The 17642-nt window shown below is 39.5% G+C and overlaps 1 protein-coding gene across 2 annotated transcripts in view; it reads left to right on the top strand.

Annotated features, from left to right (window-relative positions):
* Positions 1 to 13036, top strand: part of LOC127947249 (uncharacterized) — a 70321-nt gene extending 57285 nt beyond the window's left edge. For both annotated transcript variants that reach the window (XM_052544241.1, XM_052544240.1), the window contains exon 2: positions 481 to 13036. In XM_052544241.1, coding sequence (XP_052400201.1) covers positions 665 to 11884 — 11220 coding nt within the window. In that variant the 5' untranslated portion in view covers positions 481 to 664 and the 3' untranslated portion in view covers positions 11885 to 13036. The remainder of the gene's footprint in view (positions 1 to 480) is intronic.
* Positions 13037 to 17642: the final 4606 nt, after the last annotated feature.

Here is a 17642-nt window from a genome sequence, read left to right on the forward strand (position 1 = left end):
AGCAGAGAAATAACACATTGCTGCCAAACTCTCAGCTGCTTATAGTCTGTCCACAGCCAAAACACCCTTAGCCAAAGTAAACCTGGTTATAAGCAGAACCCAAAGAAGGCCATTAACAATAAATGTCTTTTCACTGGAATTTTTGTCGTAGTAACTACCGTGGTACATCTTGTGTACAGTTTCATGCTTTAATTTGCATTCTTGTTGATTTATATGAATGAAGTGTAGGCCTAACTGTGTGTGCCAAAATTGACCCAATTCTGCCCTCTTCAGGTGAGAAGTGGAATTGCTAGGTGTCAGTCTATTTCCTAGTGCTACAAAATAAACATTGCTTTCACGTGTAATTACAATTTATTCATAATGACTGAGCAGTATAGCATATTTTGTTAATGTGACATTTTTACGTTACATATGAAAATAAATGCAATATTATCTACAGTGAAAACTGACATTTTATTTTCCCCTCTCTTATATTTTCAGAACATCAAGATGACAGATGAGCATTCCATCATTAAGGAAATAAAAAGATAAGGAAGAGAGAAAATATTCCTGTGCTTTGAACTTCTGCTACCACATGCCTATTGATTTTGACTGGAACACAATGTGTCCATGTCACAGCCTGCACAGATAAGGACCAGCGTGCTAAACTATCCACACCGGCATCATGACTGAAGAGACTAAACAGCCCTTGGCTGCCAAAGAGCTGGATAATGAGTCCAAAAAACAGGATAAGGGGACTGTGGAGCATAAAAGCTTAAAAAAGTCCCCTGAGCACTTGCACAATGTGAGGCTGGAGCCACAGACTGTGAACAATCTTGCTAAGTTTGCAGAAAAAGAGAGAGACAATACCCAGCAACGTGAGGCTGTGATTCGGCCACAGCAGGCTGGAAAGATTGATTTTAAGTCACTGCAGAATCATTCATTCAATAGCAACAGGACGTGGCCCAGTGGTAAAGACAGCCCTCAGTCGCCTAGTGGAAAGAGTCGCAATAGAGACAAGAGTAAAAAGTCAGGAAAAGGAGAGCGTGGCAACCCGCAGCAGTTGTATAGACTGAGTATTACAAACCCACGCTCAAATCCCACAATTGGGATAGCCTATCCCCAGCAGAAAGTCTCACCTCCAAAGAAGATTGAGTCCAGCAGAGGTCCTGTCTCAGGCAGCTACCGCTTCCATGTGCCAAGTATTCCAGAGCGAGAGGCTGAACTGCATCAGGAAGACCTACAGTTCAGATGCTTCCAGGATGGCTCACCTAACCCTACTTCCCAAAGCTATACCTCACAGGCTGTTGGCGCCCCCTCTGGAGGACCTGCTCACCAAAATCCACCACAAATGCAACAGAAGCCCAGCCCAATCGAGAGCAATAGCACACAATCTGCCAATGACACTTTATTCCCTGACTTTCAACTGAGCGAAACAGACACATGGCAGTCTTCAGATAGGACTTTCAGAAACAATAGTTTTGGCCTTAATTCACTAAATCCAAACAATCTTGTGGACTTGAACAAGTCCAATGCTAGTTTTATGCCCATGCCATTTCAGTATGGATACCCACTGTTAGACGAGTCAGCCTCTGATTCCTTTCCCTGTGATCGAAATGCTCAAGATTACATTGATGTTTCTCATAATTCATTTTCCTTTCCATCCTCTGCAGAGGGACACGAGGCCATGAAAAGTAATGTACAGTTTGGTAATGATCAGGTAGAGGACAGGCAGTCATACCAGTTACACCCTAAACCACCCCAGTGCATACAGACACAACATAGTGTGCCATCATCTGTTCCTAGCAATGATGAGAGCTCAGTTTCAAGCACTTGCCAATCAGAGCAGAGTAAAAGTGTGTCAGATAAATATGATTCTTTGGGCAAGAGAGGCTGCCATCTTAAAAATGGCACCACCAGCAAGAGAGTTCTTATTCAAGGCAGTGTTCATCATATTCGCAATATTGCACAAGGTTCAAATTCCCAAATACATGTAATTAGCCCTTCACATAATGGTATTCATGTTAGCCCAGGATCTCTTGATAAAAGTGTAAGTAAACAACATGTCAGGGTATCAAACCCATGGGAAGGACCAAACAAAGTCTTTCCACCACCACTCATAGACCAGACTTCTACACCTTACCCATTTCAGTACCAACCAGCACCAGAACAGAGACCAAACGGCAATAATGGCCATATGCCTTGGCAGCAGATATGCTTCACAACGGCCATGCCAAACCAAAACAGGATTGATCTCTCCAGGCAACTGAGCAATCAACAGCTTACTTTTTTGATAGGCCCATCAGACTGGCAAGATAATAAGCCACGCAAAAACAGCAACCAGAAAGATTCTAATAACTTTCTCAACAAAAATACAAATGAGGGCTTCTCAAACCAAAGGCAGGAGAGTGTCAAGCAAGGCTTTAACACAATTCCACCTTGTCATTTTACAAACAAGGCAGATACAAATCAAGGTCAGGTGGGTGATGCCAAGAATAAGTCATTCTTTGGTATTAACCCCTCAGTGCCAGTGACATCACGAAACTGTAGCTACCCTCCGTTACATGTTGCACCCTTAGGGCTGAAAATGGTGTCACCCTACGACTCTCCTTCACATTCACCTACTCAAAATCCAGCATCTAGTAGTACATGTTCATCACTCTCCCCAGCCTCAACAAACTCTGTCAACAGTAACTCTGATGACAGCCAAATTTCAAAGGTTCTGTCCCCTCAGTTTTATCAGCAGCAACAGGATAAGGCATTGATATCATCCAGCAACATGAACACCAACCAGCATCACTACCATTCGGAACCATCCAGAGGCTTGCACTATGAACAAGAAAAAACCAAAGAGAACATTACAAGTTTCATGCCACATAACAGGCATTCAAAGTCCAACATGGACAATGGGAAAGGTTGTCTGGAGACCTACAGAACAGAAAACCATCCTCCACCTTCCTATTCTGCCCACCAACTCGCAACTTCATTAGTCTCAGCAAACCTTGACCAACTGGATGTGCTTTTGACATGCAAGCAATGTGATCAGAATTTTAATAACCTTGTCTCTTTTCTTGACCATAAGCAATACTGTGGACAGCATACATTTGCACAAAATGATTTTAAAGATGTACCAAAAGTGGAAGACATTAGGAAGTTTCAGACGGACCAGACAAAAGCCATGTCATCTGGATCAAGTTACACAATTTTGCGGAGTTCTTCAGATCTGCATCTGTCTCTACTTGGACTAAACAAGAATGGGGAAATAGTGCCAGATAACGAAACCAAAGGAGATCCACCTGCACCCCTGCCGGATTTAGAAATGGAAGATCCCAAGTTGGATAGCCTTATCACAGAGGCTTTGAATGGACTAGGCTATCAGTCAGACAATGCAGAGATTGATAGCAGCTTTATTGATGCATTTGTTGATGATGATCTGACCACTACTAAATGTGCATCAACAAGACAGACTTTGACTGCCAAAAACTCCACAACCTTTGAAGGTAGAACAAACAATGAATCAAAATCCAGTGAGGGATCTCAAGCTCACAGCAAATATCCTTTTGACTCAGACTTGGACAGCCTTAGTTCAGACAGCAAACTCACAGACAGCCCTTTCAAAGAAAGCCAACATGAGTCGATACAGAAGGAAGTCCTCAAAGCAGAAACCTCTCCAACAGAGTCCCAGTTGCAGGAGTCAAACTGCACACAAATTGCGTGGGAAACAAGAAAGTCAGAGCAAAGAGAAGAGGAAAATGATTACAGTTCTAAGATCCTTTTATCAAGCAAGTTTTCTGCAAGATGTGGACTTAAAAGCTTGCAGAGTAGCACAGCATTAGTTAAAACAACATCTACCTGTGCCAGTAAAAGTCCAACAGCTCAGAAACCAATACCAACAGAAGGAAAAAGGAAGAGGACAGGTGGCGGAAGCTGGAGTAAAGAGCTTATTCACAAAATTGTTCAACAAAAGAACAAATTGCATAAACTCCATGTGAAGGGCACCAAAAACATGGAGTTTTCACTTGTGATGGAGAGAGTGACTCCTGCAGTTCAGAACCCTACTTTCAGGGAGTATGATTACGTTTCTGATTCAGATGACGACTGTGAGCCTGTGAAGATAGCCAGTCAGGGACGTCTGAGCCAAAGCATCCGTTGCAAGTACACATACACTAAAGAGTGCAAGGGGAGGATTCGTGCTGACAAGAGCCGAGAAAGTTCATGGAAACAAAACAGAAATGAGGGCTTTGATCCCAAGAAAGCTTTGGATGTCTCTCCATCCTTGATGAAAGACAACCCTGGTCGCCAAAGGCTCAGAAGACGGAGCAGTAGGTCTTCCACAAGCAGTGAACTGAGCACATCAATAAGTGTTTGCAGCGACAGCATTGGCAGTCCGAAAAGTACCGATCATACAGATTCCGACTCTGAAAAACAAATAGAAGTACAGAGGAAAGATCAAAACTCTCTTGAACAGAATGAATATGAAGAATCACCAGCAAGGATACGGAAAGAGTCTAGTACATCACTGGCTTTGACTTTCACAAAAAATACAAAAAGGTACAGCACTGATAAGATACTACTCACTGAGCACAAGGATCGGTTCACTACTTCAAAATGTTCAAGCATTATCTGTAAGACTGAAGAGACCGCATCAGAGCATACAATGACTAAAAGTACTGTCAGCCTTGCCAGATTCAAAACCACCAGACTTGAAATAGAGGAAAAAGCAGACCGCTACGGTTTTGAGGCAGGAATTATTGCAACCACAGAGGAGCCATTCCAAAAAGATTACCCAAAAAATATCACATCACCAAGAGGGTCTGGTATAACACCAAATCCAATGGAAACCAACAACAATAGAGATTCTAGCCATTTTTTTAAACTAAAAAAAGATGTCGTTGCATCAAAGGATAAATCTCACAAGAAAAGAACAAGTAGTTCTGAATTTTCAGCACCCTTTTTTGAGAAAGCCAGCAATGACAGCATATCAAGTGAAGAAACCAGCAGAAGTTCAAATGATATGTTCCCTGACCCTGCACCTCTTTGCAGTTCACTTGTGGACAAAGACTGTTTATCACCTCCAAAAGTCCATGATGCTACAGTACAAAAGAATGGACAATGTCTCATTCCCTATTCTTCAGAACATGATCAGAGTCTAATAAAATCGCCCCTTTCTTTTGACACAACATCGATGTTTGGTGACCTTTCAGTGGGAGGTTTTGAGAACAATCTTTATCCAGATATCCAGCTTGCCAAAGAGAGCTTTAGTCCTCTGGAAACCACAACAGATAAGAAGGAACTTTTTGAGTCATCATTCTCACCATTCTTAGAGCAAAGAGACTGGAGTCTGATGGTTGATGTTACTCCTGTGCTACCAGATGAGATTTCTCAGTACAAAGAGGACTCTGACTCAAATGAAAATAAAACCAATTTTAACCATGTCCCATTTTCTTTACCTGAGAAATTAATGGACTACAATCCAAATCTCAACAGTAGCGTGTCAGTTGATGATCTGGAAATAAAAAGGATAGTTACAGAGCTTGAGAGTCAGCTGCAAACAGCCAAGCTCAGCAGCCCTTCAACATTAGACAGCGAGCTTCCAAAACCATTAACCATGAGCAAATTCTCTCCACTGAGACTTGACCCTGACAGTGAAGAAGAGGACAGTAGCTTAGAGATGAACTGTTCCTCAGATAATCTGCAAATTGACAGACCAGTAGACTCCCAATCAGTGCTGTTTTCAGAGTCTGACTTACCATGGTCTAGTCCACTTCCATTTGGATTGATGTGTGGACAGCAAGGTCTTCATACGCCAATGCATCCCTCCACTATCAACACACCAACTGATTCAGAACATGACCATTTGGATGCAAAGAAAAGCATGGGGCTCACCGTTTTGAACACAGAAAACGGTTCACCTACACATCTAAACGACAAAACAGGGCCGAATGACTCCTTAGACAAGTCAGAAGAGATGCTTGAGCATGAACTTTACACAGAAAATCTGATGAAGAGCTTGGAAGTGATCTCAGATTCTTTGTCTTCGGGTTTTACATCACCTCAGTCATCTCCTAATCAAGAGAGTGTGGTTCCTGAGGAAGATGACAAACAAGACCATGAACACTATGAACAAAATGAGTCTGAGCATATGGAATCTAGAAACGCAGAAGCAGAGCTCACAAAGTTCTCAGTGGAGAAAAGCACATTTATCACAAACACAGCTAAACTAGAAGAGACAACCAGTGACATTTCTGCATCAGGCAACCGAACAAAAGCCAGCCTAAAGGAGACTTGTAATGACACTCTCCACAATGAATTAGTAGCTAATGAACAACAGCTTGCTGAGAGTTCTTTTGAGAGTCCACAAGCTGCATACTGCATGAACTCAAAAGAAATCGACTCAAAGAAATCTTCAGTCTCCATATATGAATCCAAGTGTGAGTCCCCTGTCAGCCAAACTGAGAATGCTGAGTGTGATACACAGTTTGGTATTAAAGACTCAGATTATGCTATCCAAAATCCCGACTTCTCCAAAATATTCAATTTCTCAGCATCCCTTACCATACCAAAAGATGAAAACACCCTGTGCGTAGGAGAAACACAGAAATGTGATGAAGATTCAGCTCTAATTACAAATCCAGAATTAATTTCTGAAGACAATGGACATGCATCTGACAAAAGAGGTGGAACAACAGACTGTCCGTCAATGACAGACATCCAACAGCCCATTTTAAACATCAAGTCTCCTCATTGCGAAGACCACTTATCAACCCATTCACAATTAAATAATACACAACAGATGGTTTCTCCTAAACATCTTCCTATAGTTCTAGATGAACATGAATGCACAGCCAGTGTGGAGAGAGACCTGCCTGATATGACATTGTTTTCTGTGCAGTCAGAATGTGAAGAGAATCAACAAAAGAACACAGAGCAGAGTTCTAAACTTCTTATTGTGAATCAAGAACCAGAGTTTTCCTACAACTCTATCCAAAGTCCTTCTGCGCTGAAAGATAATGGTCCACTACCAAGCACAGTTACCCCAGCACTGAGTAAAAACAGACCAGCCCTGGAAGACAAGAACTCAGATCAAATAAATACTGGCAAGTCAGATAGTTTTGATCCAGCAACAACAGAATTAGATCATTCATTTAATCCCCATCTGGATTTAGTAGAAATCACAGACAGTGACATTTCTAGGCCTGGAACCCTGTTGACTGTGGACAAAATCTCAAATCAACCTTTTTCTGAAAATTCTGGGGCATTGGATGATTCTCAAGATACAGGTGCACCGTATGAATTGAAACTCAGCCCCCTAAACTACAATGAAACAAGTTTTGGTGACTACAACTTTACCTCTAAATGTTTAAACAAAGACCAACCTGATGTAAAATCAAACTCCACAGACAGTTACATTCTCAATGTGTGTGCCTTCTCTCTTGATGAGACATCATCATCCAGCCCAACATATAATGCAAATGAACAAGAGCCAAATATTCAGGGCCAACTGACTAGACTTGATATACCCGAAACCTCTATAAATAACAACCAAAATGATATCAAATATTCAAGTGTCTTAGCTTCCTGCCGTAATTATGTTGAGGAAGGCAGTCCAATTGACTCTGAACAAGTCTTAAAACTTAACCAAACTGACGTCAATGGTACTGTTGATTACATGGATCTGCACCTCAAATTTCACAAGAAAGCAGATCCTGAAAAGCTAGACCACCAGATGATCACTAGTGAACATGATACAATGCAGAAGTCAACAATGTTAGACATCAAAGAGATACCTAATCCTCTGATACACTGTGCAGAACCAGCATCCATGGGTCTTACATTCACATCTGTCCAAAACGAAGGACCGAGTCTAAATGAGACAAAAACGTCACCAAAAAAGGGTGGTACACAGAATGTAGTTCAAGGAAAATTTCAGTGTGAAATTTGTGCAATGTTCTTTCGCTCACAACCTGGACTTAAAAGACATAAAGCCATGAAGCATGTAGTAAAGACTGAAGGGATTTCTCCCATTGAAAATCTAAATATGAGCAGTCAAATGTTCATGCCCATTTTAATGCCACACCCAACAGAAAAGGGACTGAAAGGTTGCATGGATGTTATAAGTCCAGCAGTTCTTTCACCTCCAAACCGAAGTGAAATCTCAGATGGACAAGGACAGCAAGCAGATCCACATTTGATCGTTCAAGGGATTCCAAGGGATTCTGATATGTCAGCTATCCCAGAAAGTTGTAATATTGATCAGACAGCTTCTCTTAATGAAAAAGCAAATAACAGGAAAAGCACTTTGGAAATGTTTGCTCCAAAACCAGATACATTTTCAGATGAAATACTCAGCACTCGTAAAACAGATACATTGCAGGCTATCTCTGCAGATTTTCCATTAATGGTACAACAAAACTGTCCTAAGTCACCTGAAAAACAGGTCCCAAATAGCAGTCACAGCTATCATGAAGTCAGTGTGAGAGAGGAACAGAAGAGCATGGCAGTAGCTATCAGCAGTGAAGAGCAAAAGGAAGAAACATCTTCTTCCATAAGGCATTCTATATTGCATAAGAAAGGAGACACATATGACATTGATGATGTTGTGACAAAGTATTGTGCTATTACTCCAAAATGTGTTCAGACAGAAGATGTACTCTATCCACTTGGGGATTCTTCTGTGGCTATCAAGCATGAGAACACCTGTTCTCCTGCAGAAGACAGTCATGCACTTACTGGTACTTTAGGAATAGGACCTGATCTCAAGGCTTTCTTTGATGACGAAAACACTTTTTCTCTATTATTCCCAAGAAATGATGACAGGAAAAGAAAGAAATGTGCAAGGGTCTATGGTAAAAGCAACAAAAAGCAAAAACAACTGTCCTGTTTAATTTTAGACTGCCCTTCTACTGGCGCCTTTGTTGATAAGGATGAGGAGTCTAAAGAAAATAATATGAGGCACAAGTTTAGCACTGACACAAATGACCCTTGTGAATGCGAAACCATTGAGATGACTCCCAAGAGCTTAGTAAAGTGTTCTACAGAGAATGCATGTCATTCAAAAGATGACATAATAGATAGACAAGCTGGTTACGAGGAAAATGCAGAAACTGGCATTAAAGTATTTTTATGGGGAAAAGAGGGCACAATTAGACAACCCTTAGGGCATCTGGATGATTTGCATGATTGCATTGTGCCGGAGAACACAGTTCCTCAGGAAGATTGTAAGCCAGTGGTTCCTGCTACAGCCTGCCCTCTCCAAATGGTCTGTGTTCAAGAAAATGTCTCTTGTTCGCCAAGCACTGAGATACCAAACCTTAACACGACAATTCAACTTCCTGTACCATTTTTTGAGCCTGAGAGAGATATGACTTTGGTAGAGACTATTACAAGCACAGAACTGAAGGGCCCTGAAAGACCTTGCAAAAAGCCTGTGGAGCGGAAGTGTAGGAAACGAATTGAAACTGGACTCAAACCTAAGCATAAGCAGTACAAATGCAAAGTGTGCTTCACATGGTTTCTCACTTTAGGTGAGCTCGACTTCCACAAGCTGTCCCACAATCCATCACCTCCCCCAACTTGCTATATGTGTGTTCAACGCAAGTTTAGCTCACGGGAACAACTTAGGGACCATCTCAGGGAGAAACATGCCAAAAACAAAGCAGGTGTCTGGGCTTGTGGCATGTGCTTGAAAGAAATTTCAGATGTCTGGATGTACAATGAACACTTGCGTGAGCATGCCACACAGTTTGCACGAAAAGGCCAGTCTCAGAGCTCCCTCTTGGACATGCCTGGGTGTTTCATGCAGGAAAATGCTGTGAAGAACTTCATATCTTCAATAATGCAGCATCGACCAAGCAGAGCTACAAAAGGAGACATCCTTAAATCGCCATCTAAGGAAGAGAAAAGAACCTCTTTAGATGTAAATGGACAAGATTTGAAAATTCCAGAGGAGTTTGATTCAACAAGTCTGAAGATTAAAACGAGTATTGGGGGAGGAAGTAAACATTGTGCACTGACAACGCTTGAGGTTCTACCTAATGCAGAGACTCCTTCCAAAAGTGCTGAGATGCATCCTAATTGCAAAGACCCTTCAAGGGACTGTCACCACTGTGGCAAGCAGTTTCCAAAGCCCTTTAAGCTCCAGCGTCACTTAGTTGTTCACAGCTTGCAAAAGATTTTCCTTTGTCACAAATGTCCAGTGTCCTACCAAGATGCAAAGAAGCTTGAAGATCACCTTAAAAATTATCACGAGGCGACAGATGAGCCAGACTCAAAGCATACCACGCTGTATACTTGTGAACTCTGTGCCGACGTCATGCATGTAATTAAGAAGTCCTTCATCTGCAGTACCTGCAACTACACGTTTTCCAAAAAGGAACAGTTTGATCGTCACATGGAGAAACATCTTGCTGGAGGGAACAAGATCTTCAAATTCAGGGGAGTCGTGAGACCTTGCAAGCCTTTCAGTTCAAAAGATGATATGTCTGACATGCCACCAAGCAAGAAAAGGAAGGCAATGGAGAGCAGCTTAGACATGACAGCATCCCATATGCAAGGCATCGCATCAGTGTTGCCAATCATAGAAGACACTGCTCAGAATAGTATGGAGGACCATTCTACTGAAACAAACAATACCAGTGTGAAAATTGAAGATGTAGCTGAGGACTTCCCTGAAGTTGTCAAGGACATTATAGAGTGTACAGTGCAAACTGATTCTGCAGAACAGAGTCTTTCATCAACAGAGCTGAAGGAAGAGGATGAAAGCTCTTCTCCATCTCATAAAATCCAAGCGGATGATCCCAGGGAAATCAGTGCAACAGACAAAGAAGCTCTGACAGAAATTTGTGACGTTAAAATAGAAGATGACTGTTGCACAATTCCAACAACATTGTTAAATTCAGAGATTAACATTGACATAATTTCCAGACAAAACGGAGACAGGGTGGAGACAAACCCTTCAGCAAGCCTTGAAAATGCAAGTGGACAAGGGGACTCAAGTGTATCCACCATTCAAGTGTGCGGTCAAACAGACACAAGTTTACCAAAGCAAGCCATGCAACGTCTCTCATCTTGCAGTGACTTTGAATTCTCATCTGTGAAGCAGTCTTTAAACGAGACAAGCTATTTGAAGCAGGATCAAACAACCGAGACTTTATTTTCAATCAACAGAGATGAGAATAAAGATGACAAGAGTGAACAGCCGACTACTGGCCAGGCTGATCACATAACTATGGTTAAATCTGATGAAACTTTGAAACATAGTCTTGAAAATAACCCAAGGTGCCTTGGTACCACTGATTCTGCACGTCACCCCAACATCTCTAAAACATGTGAAGAAAAGGACTCGACCAAACAACAGAAGAAGAGGAAAGAACTTAAGACACCTCTCAGCTCTCAGAGAACACCATCTCCAACTGCAAGGGAAAATTTGGGCATCGACCCAAAAATCAAAAAGAAGTTCAGACCTAGCAGGTGTGAAAATATTGACGGTCAATGGAAAACCGATCTTCCCAATGACTATCAAGTGCTTACATCAGTAAAGGATGACACGGTCAGCAACAAAATAATCTCCAGGCATAAAATAGGATCTTCTAATCTGGGTCTTCACCTAAAAAAAGGTTCGGTAGATTTCACACAAAAAAAGGTTGAGACTGTACGTCACTTCAACGGAGATTGCAAAGTGAAAAAGAGCATTCCAAGTAGACCCATCCATTCCCCTTCTTCCAGGGTCTCTACCCTTAACAACTCATTTAATAAATCACGGTCCAAGCCAGGGGTCAGATCCATAGAGACTCACTCATATCGTACTGCAGAGTCACAAAACAACCTCCTCAGCCAGCTGTTTGGCCAAAGACTAACTAGTTTTAAAATTCCTTTAAGGAAGGACACTTCTGAATCTATTAATTAAGGATTAAATGGATGCTATTAACGAGGAGGTAATTAAGTGATCCACTAGGCATGTTATTAAGGCAGTTTATTCATGAGACTAGGATTGTATGCCCCTCCTCTGTGAAATCATTTAATTCCTTGTTTAGTCACTTTATCGCATTCCTCTTGTAAATGTGTATTTACATGTATGTGAAGACCAACAACAACACAAAAGAAATGTATGAATATAGGATGAATTTGTTGGTTACAAATGAGTTTATCTTCTCTATTTTATAGTGGAGCATTATCCCTAAGAGAGTGTATTTCATCAACAACAAAGAAAGGTTTTCGTAAAATCATTTACTTGAAATTGAACTGAGAATATTTGAGTTCCAAATAATGCATGACACTTTTACATTACATGTTCTTGGATGTTTTCCTAGCATCAGGACCGAAAGACATCCTAAGTCTGGATCGTGTCAATGTGCCTATTGTATATGCTTCAGAGAATTACTCCTTCATACTCTTTTACTTTACTGTATTGCGAAGACAATCATTAGTATTAGCTTTTGTATCACTAATTGGTGCTATTGTATTATAATTATTATTATTATTTGTGTAATGTGAACACAAAGTCTTATAACTGAAGGGAACATGTAGCAATTACAGTCATCATTGCTGGTACTCAACAGTTTTAGAGTAAATGACACAAAAATACTGTGTAAGATCAATCGAAAAAGAAAGGGTTCATTTGTGTCTCCATTTGATGTGTTCAGAGGAGGGCACGGGAAAAGCCTTTTCCAAAACTGAATTTAGTTTAATTTCATCTGTAATATGAACTCAGGTGCTATTATTGCGCATGAAACCCTTAGGAATTCTTCCCATGCACTGATGTTACCATACAAAAACCCCACACATGATCTATAATGTCCCCCAGTTCTTTAATTATTACTATTTACTAGGACAAAAGGTGCTTTGTCATGTTTATATGTATCTTGTATTGTATAATATTGTAGGTTGATCTATTCCAGTGCAATGCATAATGTCAAAGTTCTATTTTAATAATGTGCAAAAGATGAAGAGAAAAAGGAAAACACAACGCCTACTAAAGGCTTATGAGTGGATCACAAAGTGCATCATATAAACTTGTTTATTAAAAAAATATATTTGCATTAAACCTTTTGTGTCTGTCTTCTTTGATGGTTTCCTTTGTTTCAGTTTGACAGATCCACTGCATGGAATATGTGCTTATAATCGCTTACGATGTTTAATCCTGAGAGAAATTTCTCAAAATGCAATGTAAAAGAATGAACTGTGTGCAGTGTGATAAGAAATGGAGAGTACATCTTTGTTGTGTCCTTTGAATTCACATTTAATGATCACTTTGAACTGACATCGAAACGAATATGTGAAGATCATACAGCCATCGAGAGTTGACAACCTGTTTTGCAGGGAGAATGAAAGCTTTGATCAGAAATGACATGTAGTCTTCCCAAAACAATTGTGTAGCATATATAAACACAAACAATGGAATCCAAAATGAAGACCATTACTAAAAATGCTTCTGTTTTGCATTTTCCTCATTTAGATTTTTCCCCCTATTTCAAATACAATATAACAGTGCAGTATAACAATTAGAGTGAACAGCTATATAATGTTGAATTTCTTCAACGGTATTTGGCTTGTCCCCTTCTGCTTTAATGATAGCTGAACTCAGTCTGATATGAAATTCAGAATCCTAATTTTTCAGTACGGTCTTTGACCCCACTGTTTTACAATGTTCACATTCTAAAGCTAAAATTTATTTGTATTATATTTCCCTTCAGAAAAGCCACACTATGCCCTAATGAGAATTGTCATTGCACGCCGAGTCTGAAAATTTCATCCGAAATTTTCGCACTTTCAAAAATAAATGTGACCTCACGTTGTGTCAATCACTTTCCACACTGCCTGTGAAATATTCTTCCGTCATAAATAAAATTTGTAGTGGGTTCAATTTTTTTCTGTTTTTTACCAAGCATTTTGAGAGGTGTTTTGACAGATCAGAGCCACCGTACAAGAAAAAAAAAAGCCAAAATCCAGAATGGTGACTGTCAAGTTCATCCACTTCGTCTCGCAAAACAAAGCACTGTATATAGATCCTTGCACACTGAGTTCACAGAAATTGGTGCTCTTCTCTTTAATATGTGGCTCTAGTATCCATAATACCCAATATTTCCTTTCTTTTTCTTTTTTAAAGAAGCAAGAGGACAACAAAATCATACCCACTGCTGAAAGATTTAATTTATTGCTATTTTGAGAATTTTTCGGACTGCATCGGACTCAGTGTGCAAGGTTTCTGTGCATGACAAATCTTAAGGATTTTGTAGATGAAAAAACTCATCTGAAAATTTCGGAGACCTCAACAAGGTTTTTTTTTTTTTTTTCTAGTAAGCAGTAATTCCTCAGCTCAAAAACAATTACACATAATTCCATAATCATTCATACACAATAGCACAATAATTACCCAAATAAGAGCTTCCGCTGGTTATGCAAATAACATGAAATTAAGTTTGGCTGTTTGATTAGCGTTACTTATTTGTTGCTCAGAAAAGGACTAACACAGACAGTCATTTCAAGCTGACTTATCACTGTGTGTTTAGTGGCTTGTATCCCTACATGAACCTTATTCACCTTCACATAGGAATAAAAAGCCATAAGACACAACAGTATAGGAGCACGGCAGTGAGGGAAGTCCCTGGCTTTGACCAAAGATGCAGGGGCCCATATTGGAGACACCTGGTAGAAGAAAGAAAGAGGAAGGAAAAAGATTGATAACTCTGAAAAGGAGATGATGAAGCTAAGCAGGCAGAAATACACATATAATATTGTGAAATTGATATTATGATCTCAACTATCAAAAGTGAGGCATTTCCAAGACAGCTACATTTCTGTAAGGTCTAATTTATTAATCAATCAATACAAATGTCTTACACAAAAAAGCTTCTGTAGCCGTGAATCATGTAATTGCCACTGAATGCTCTTTGGGTTTTAACCAAAAATGCTGTGAAACTAATGATTAAATGTTAATTTAATTATGCAAATAGAGATAAGTTCAATTGTTCTGAGCAAATTTTACCACAGTGCAAGGTGTTCACTAAAATACAGTTACCGAATACTCTTGAATGACTTTAGGCTATATGCAAATTTTTTTATTTTTTTTGCAAACGGTCAGGGCGGCTGATTTGAATTATTGACTGTCAATAACTCACAAAAAAAAGACAGAAAACTTTTCATTGCATTTTCTTTCAGTGCTGTTTGTTGGTGCCAAGACATAACTGTACGGCTCCTTGTCAGGGCTGTTCTGATCATTTCATTTTAGAGCAAAATCTCCTGGGAAACAGGACAGCTTTGCTCTTTGAAGTGGAGTGACATTATCACTGTGGCTGGCCCTGAAAATAGCATCAGATTCACCATACTGCCACTCACAGAGGGCTGAAGATCAGGGCCAGATAGAAATGGGCGACCGGTCAGCGGTAATGACATGGAGTCTAAAGGGAACAGAGGCCATCTTCAATCTCACCTTTCAATCCCAGCAACCACCAGTCCCCATTCAGCAGCGCATAGTGCCACTCACAGCTTTTGTTACTAATGGAAAATTACTGGGAATTCCATCACATTGCCCCAATGTCAGAGATGGAGAGCGACAGCAGGAGTAAAAAAAAAAAAAAGTAATGAATGGGACTCTATTTGGTTCGGGGAGAGCTTTCAGCTCCCTGGGCCACAACACAATATTTAATAGAAAAAAGTGATTTTGCTGTTAATTTATGACTCATTTGGGGGACAATACCAGGCTGTCATCCATTTACAAGAGTTACAGGTAAAGATGATTTGATAAGAAGGCTCCCCAGGCTTCCCAGTGCTGGAAAACAGGAAATGCGACACACAGGTAATGCCTCAGATGGAGGATGCCCGCGTGTAAACCAGCATGAGTTATTATAATGTTTTTTTCAGTATCAAGACATGAATGAAAAGCCAGCACTGCAAGCCTCCAGCACTTCATAATAATAGCAAACAAATGACAGACAGGAAAGTCTAAATCAGTCCCACTTAAGCATTTAAAGAGCCAGTAAGATGAAAATTCTAAGCTTCCTATCACTGTTTATAAGTCCTGTACATTAGGTTTAAATCCATCCAAGGTTAAAAAAACATTGTCCTTTTGTCAAAATATTATTTTAAAATTACCAATATTCTCAGAGATCCCCAAACGGTTCGCGCAAAGCTGTTCAAAAGATTCAGTTTCCTTAAACCCCACCTTTTGGTAGCATACTGTGTTCTGATTGGTCAACTAACATATTCAGGTTTAAATGGTTGTTCCGCACACAACTTCATGGTAAACAATGCGTTAGCATCTGTTTTGGTTGAATTATGTCTTATTCCTCTCATCGCGAAGCAAACAGTAAAATAAAAAACTTGAACAGTCTCGCTGCTTTTTCTTCTGTGTGGGTGTATTCAAGCCGCGCGCTTCAGTTTGAATCTGAATAGCGTGTTCAGTGCGGGGGCGTGGTCACATTAGATATAATGAAGGGAGACGTGAGACATCGCGTTGTTTTCATATGGATTACTTTATCACAGAATATCTGTTTTCGGCAGCACTTGTTTAGTTTTAAAGTAGACATGTCAAGCTTTCTATAGATATCTCTCTCATGTCTCTTCGTTGATTATTCACAGAGTTACACTTCATTTTAATGTTTGTAAATCATGATCAGCGTAGACAAAGGCTGCAGACAGCACACATACTGATAAGATGCTCGGGAGAAAACAGACACATAACTTCATAAACATACTTCGTGTTGTGATTCAGAGATTCTCGTTGTTCTAAATAAAGTTGGTAATGAACCCTCTTTTATGGCCAAACGCTTTGAAAATCCCGCTGTACTCACCGAGATTAGAAAAGCAGTCATCAGTGAAATGTTGTGAACACAACAAGGATTTGTTTTACTGCTCTGGTATTGTGGTAAAAATGAATTTTAGCCATTGGTTCTTCTGATCTTCATTCTTTGGCAGTGAAAATACTAAATAAATAAAGTGCTATAATATTATAACTATTATTAATTCATTTTTATTATTATATTTAATGGTTCACGCTATATGCAGTGTGAGGACCAAACCAAATCTCCAGGTTCTGGAAAATGATGTGCACCCCTGTTTATAACACTTCCTCTTCAGTGGACAATGCTACAATATAAGTATGTATATCTAATAATTTAACGATGGCAAATTAAACAATTGCTGAAATAAATGCAACACTAATGCAATGCTCAGTATACTCCAAAAATATCTGAAAACATAATTGCAGTGCATTTTATATTATACAGTCAAGTATGATAACATTTTTACATTTAATATAACACTATAATTTGTACAGAAAGTAAGTCGATGTTATCCAATGGTACCTCAGTGGAAAAACTGTAAATGTTTAAGCATCGCATTATATGTAATATAATGGAATAATGTAATATATTATAATATAATATATATGAAATATATTTAAAAAAAATTTTTTATTATTATTATTTCCTTTTTATAAAACACGCAAATGCTTTTACTACTGTTGTTTTTTTCTACATTTTCTTCTATTTTGACATTGGAATCACTTAAATTTTATGTTTTTATGAATGATGCTATATAAGTACAATTACCACTATCACAACTGAGGTTAAAAAAATGTTTTTATTGCACATTACTGACAATACATTTAAAAATGTATCCAGTCTTTACTAAAAAAAAAAACGTTTTCATAGCTCCATGCCATATGC

The sequence above is a fragment of the Carassius gibelio genome, chromosome A25, assembly GCF_023724105.1.
Source record: "Carassius gibelio isolate Cgi1373 ecotype wild population from Czech Republic chromosome A25, carGib1.2-hapl.c, whole genome shotgun sequence".
Lineage (NCBI taxonomy): Eukaryota > Metazoa > Chordata > Actinopteri > Cypriniformes > Cyprinidae > Carassius > Carassius gibelio.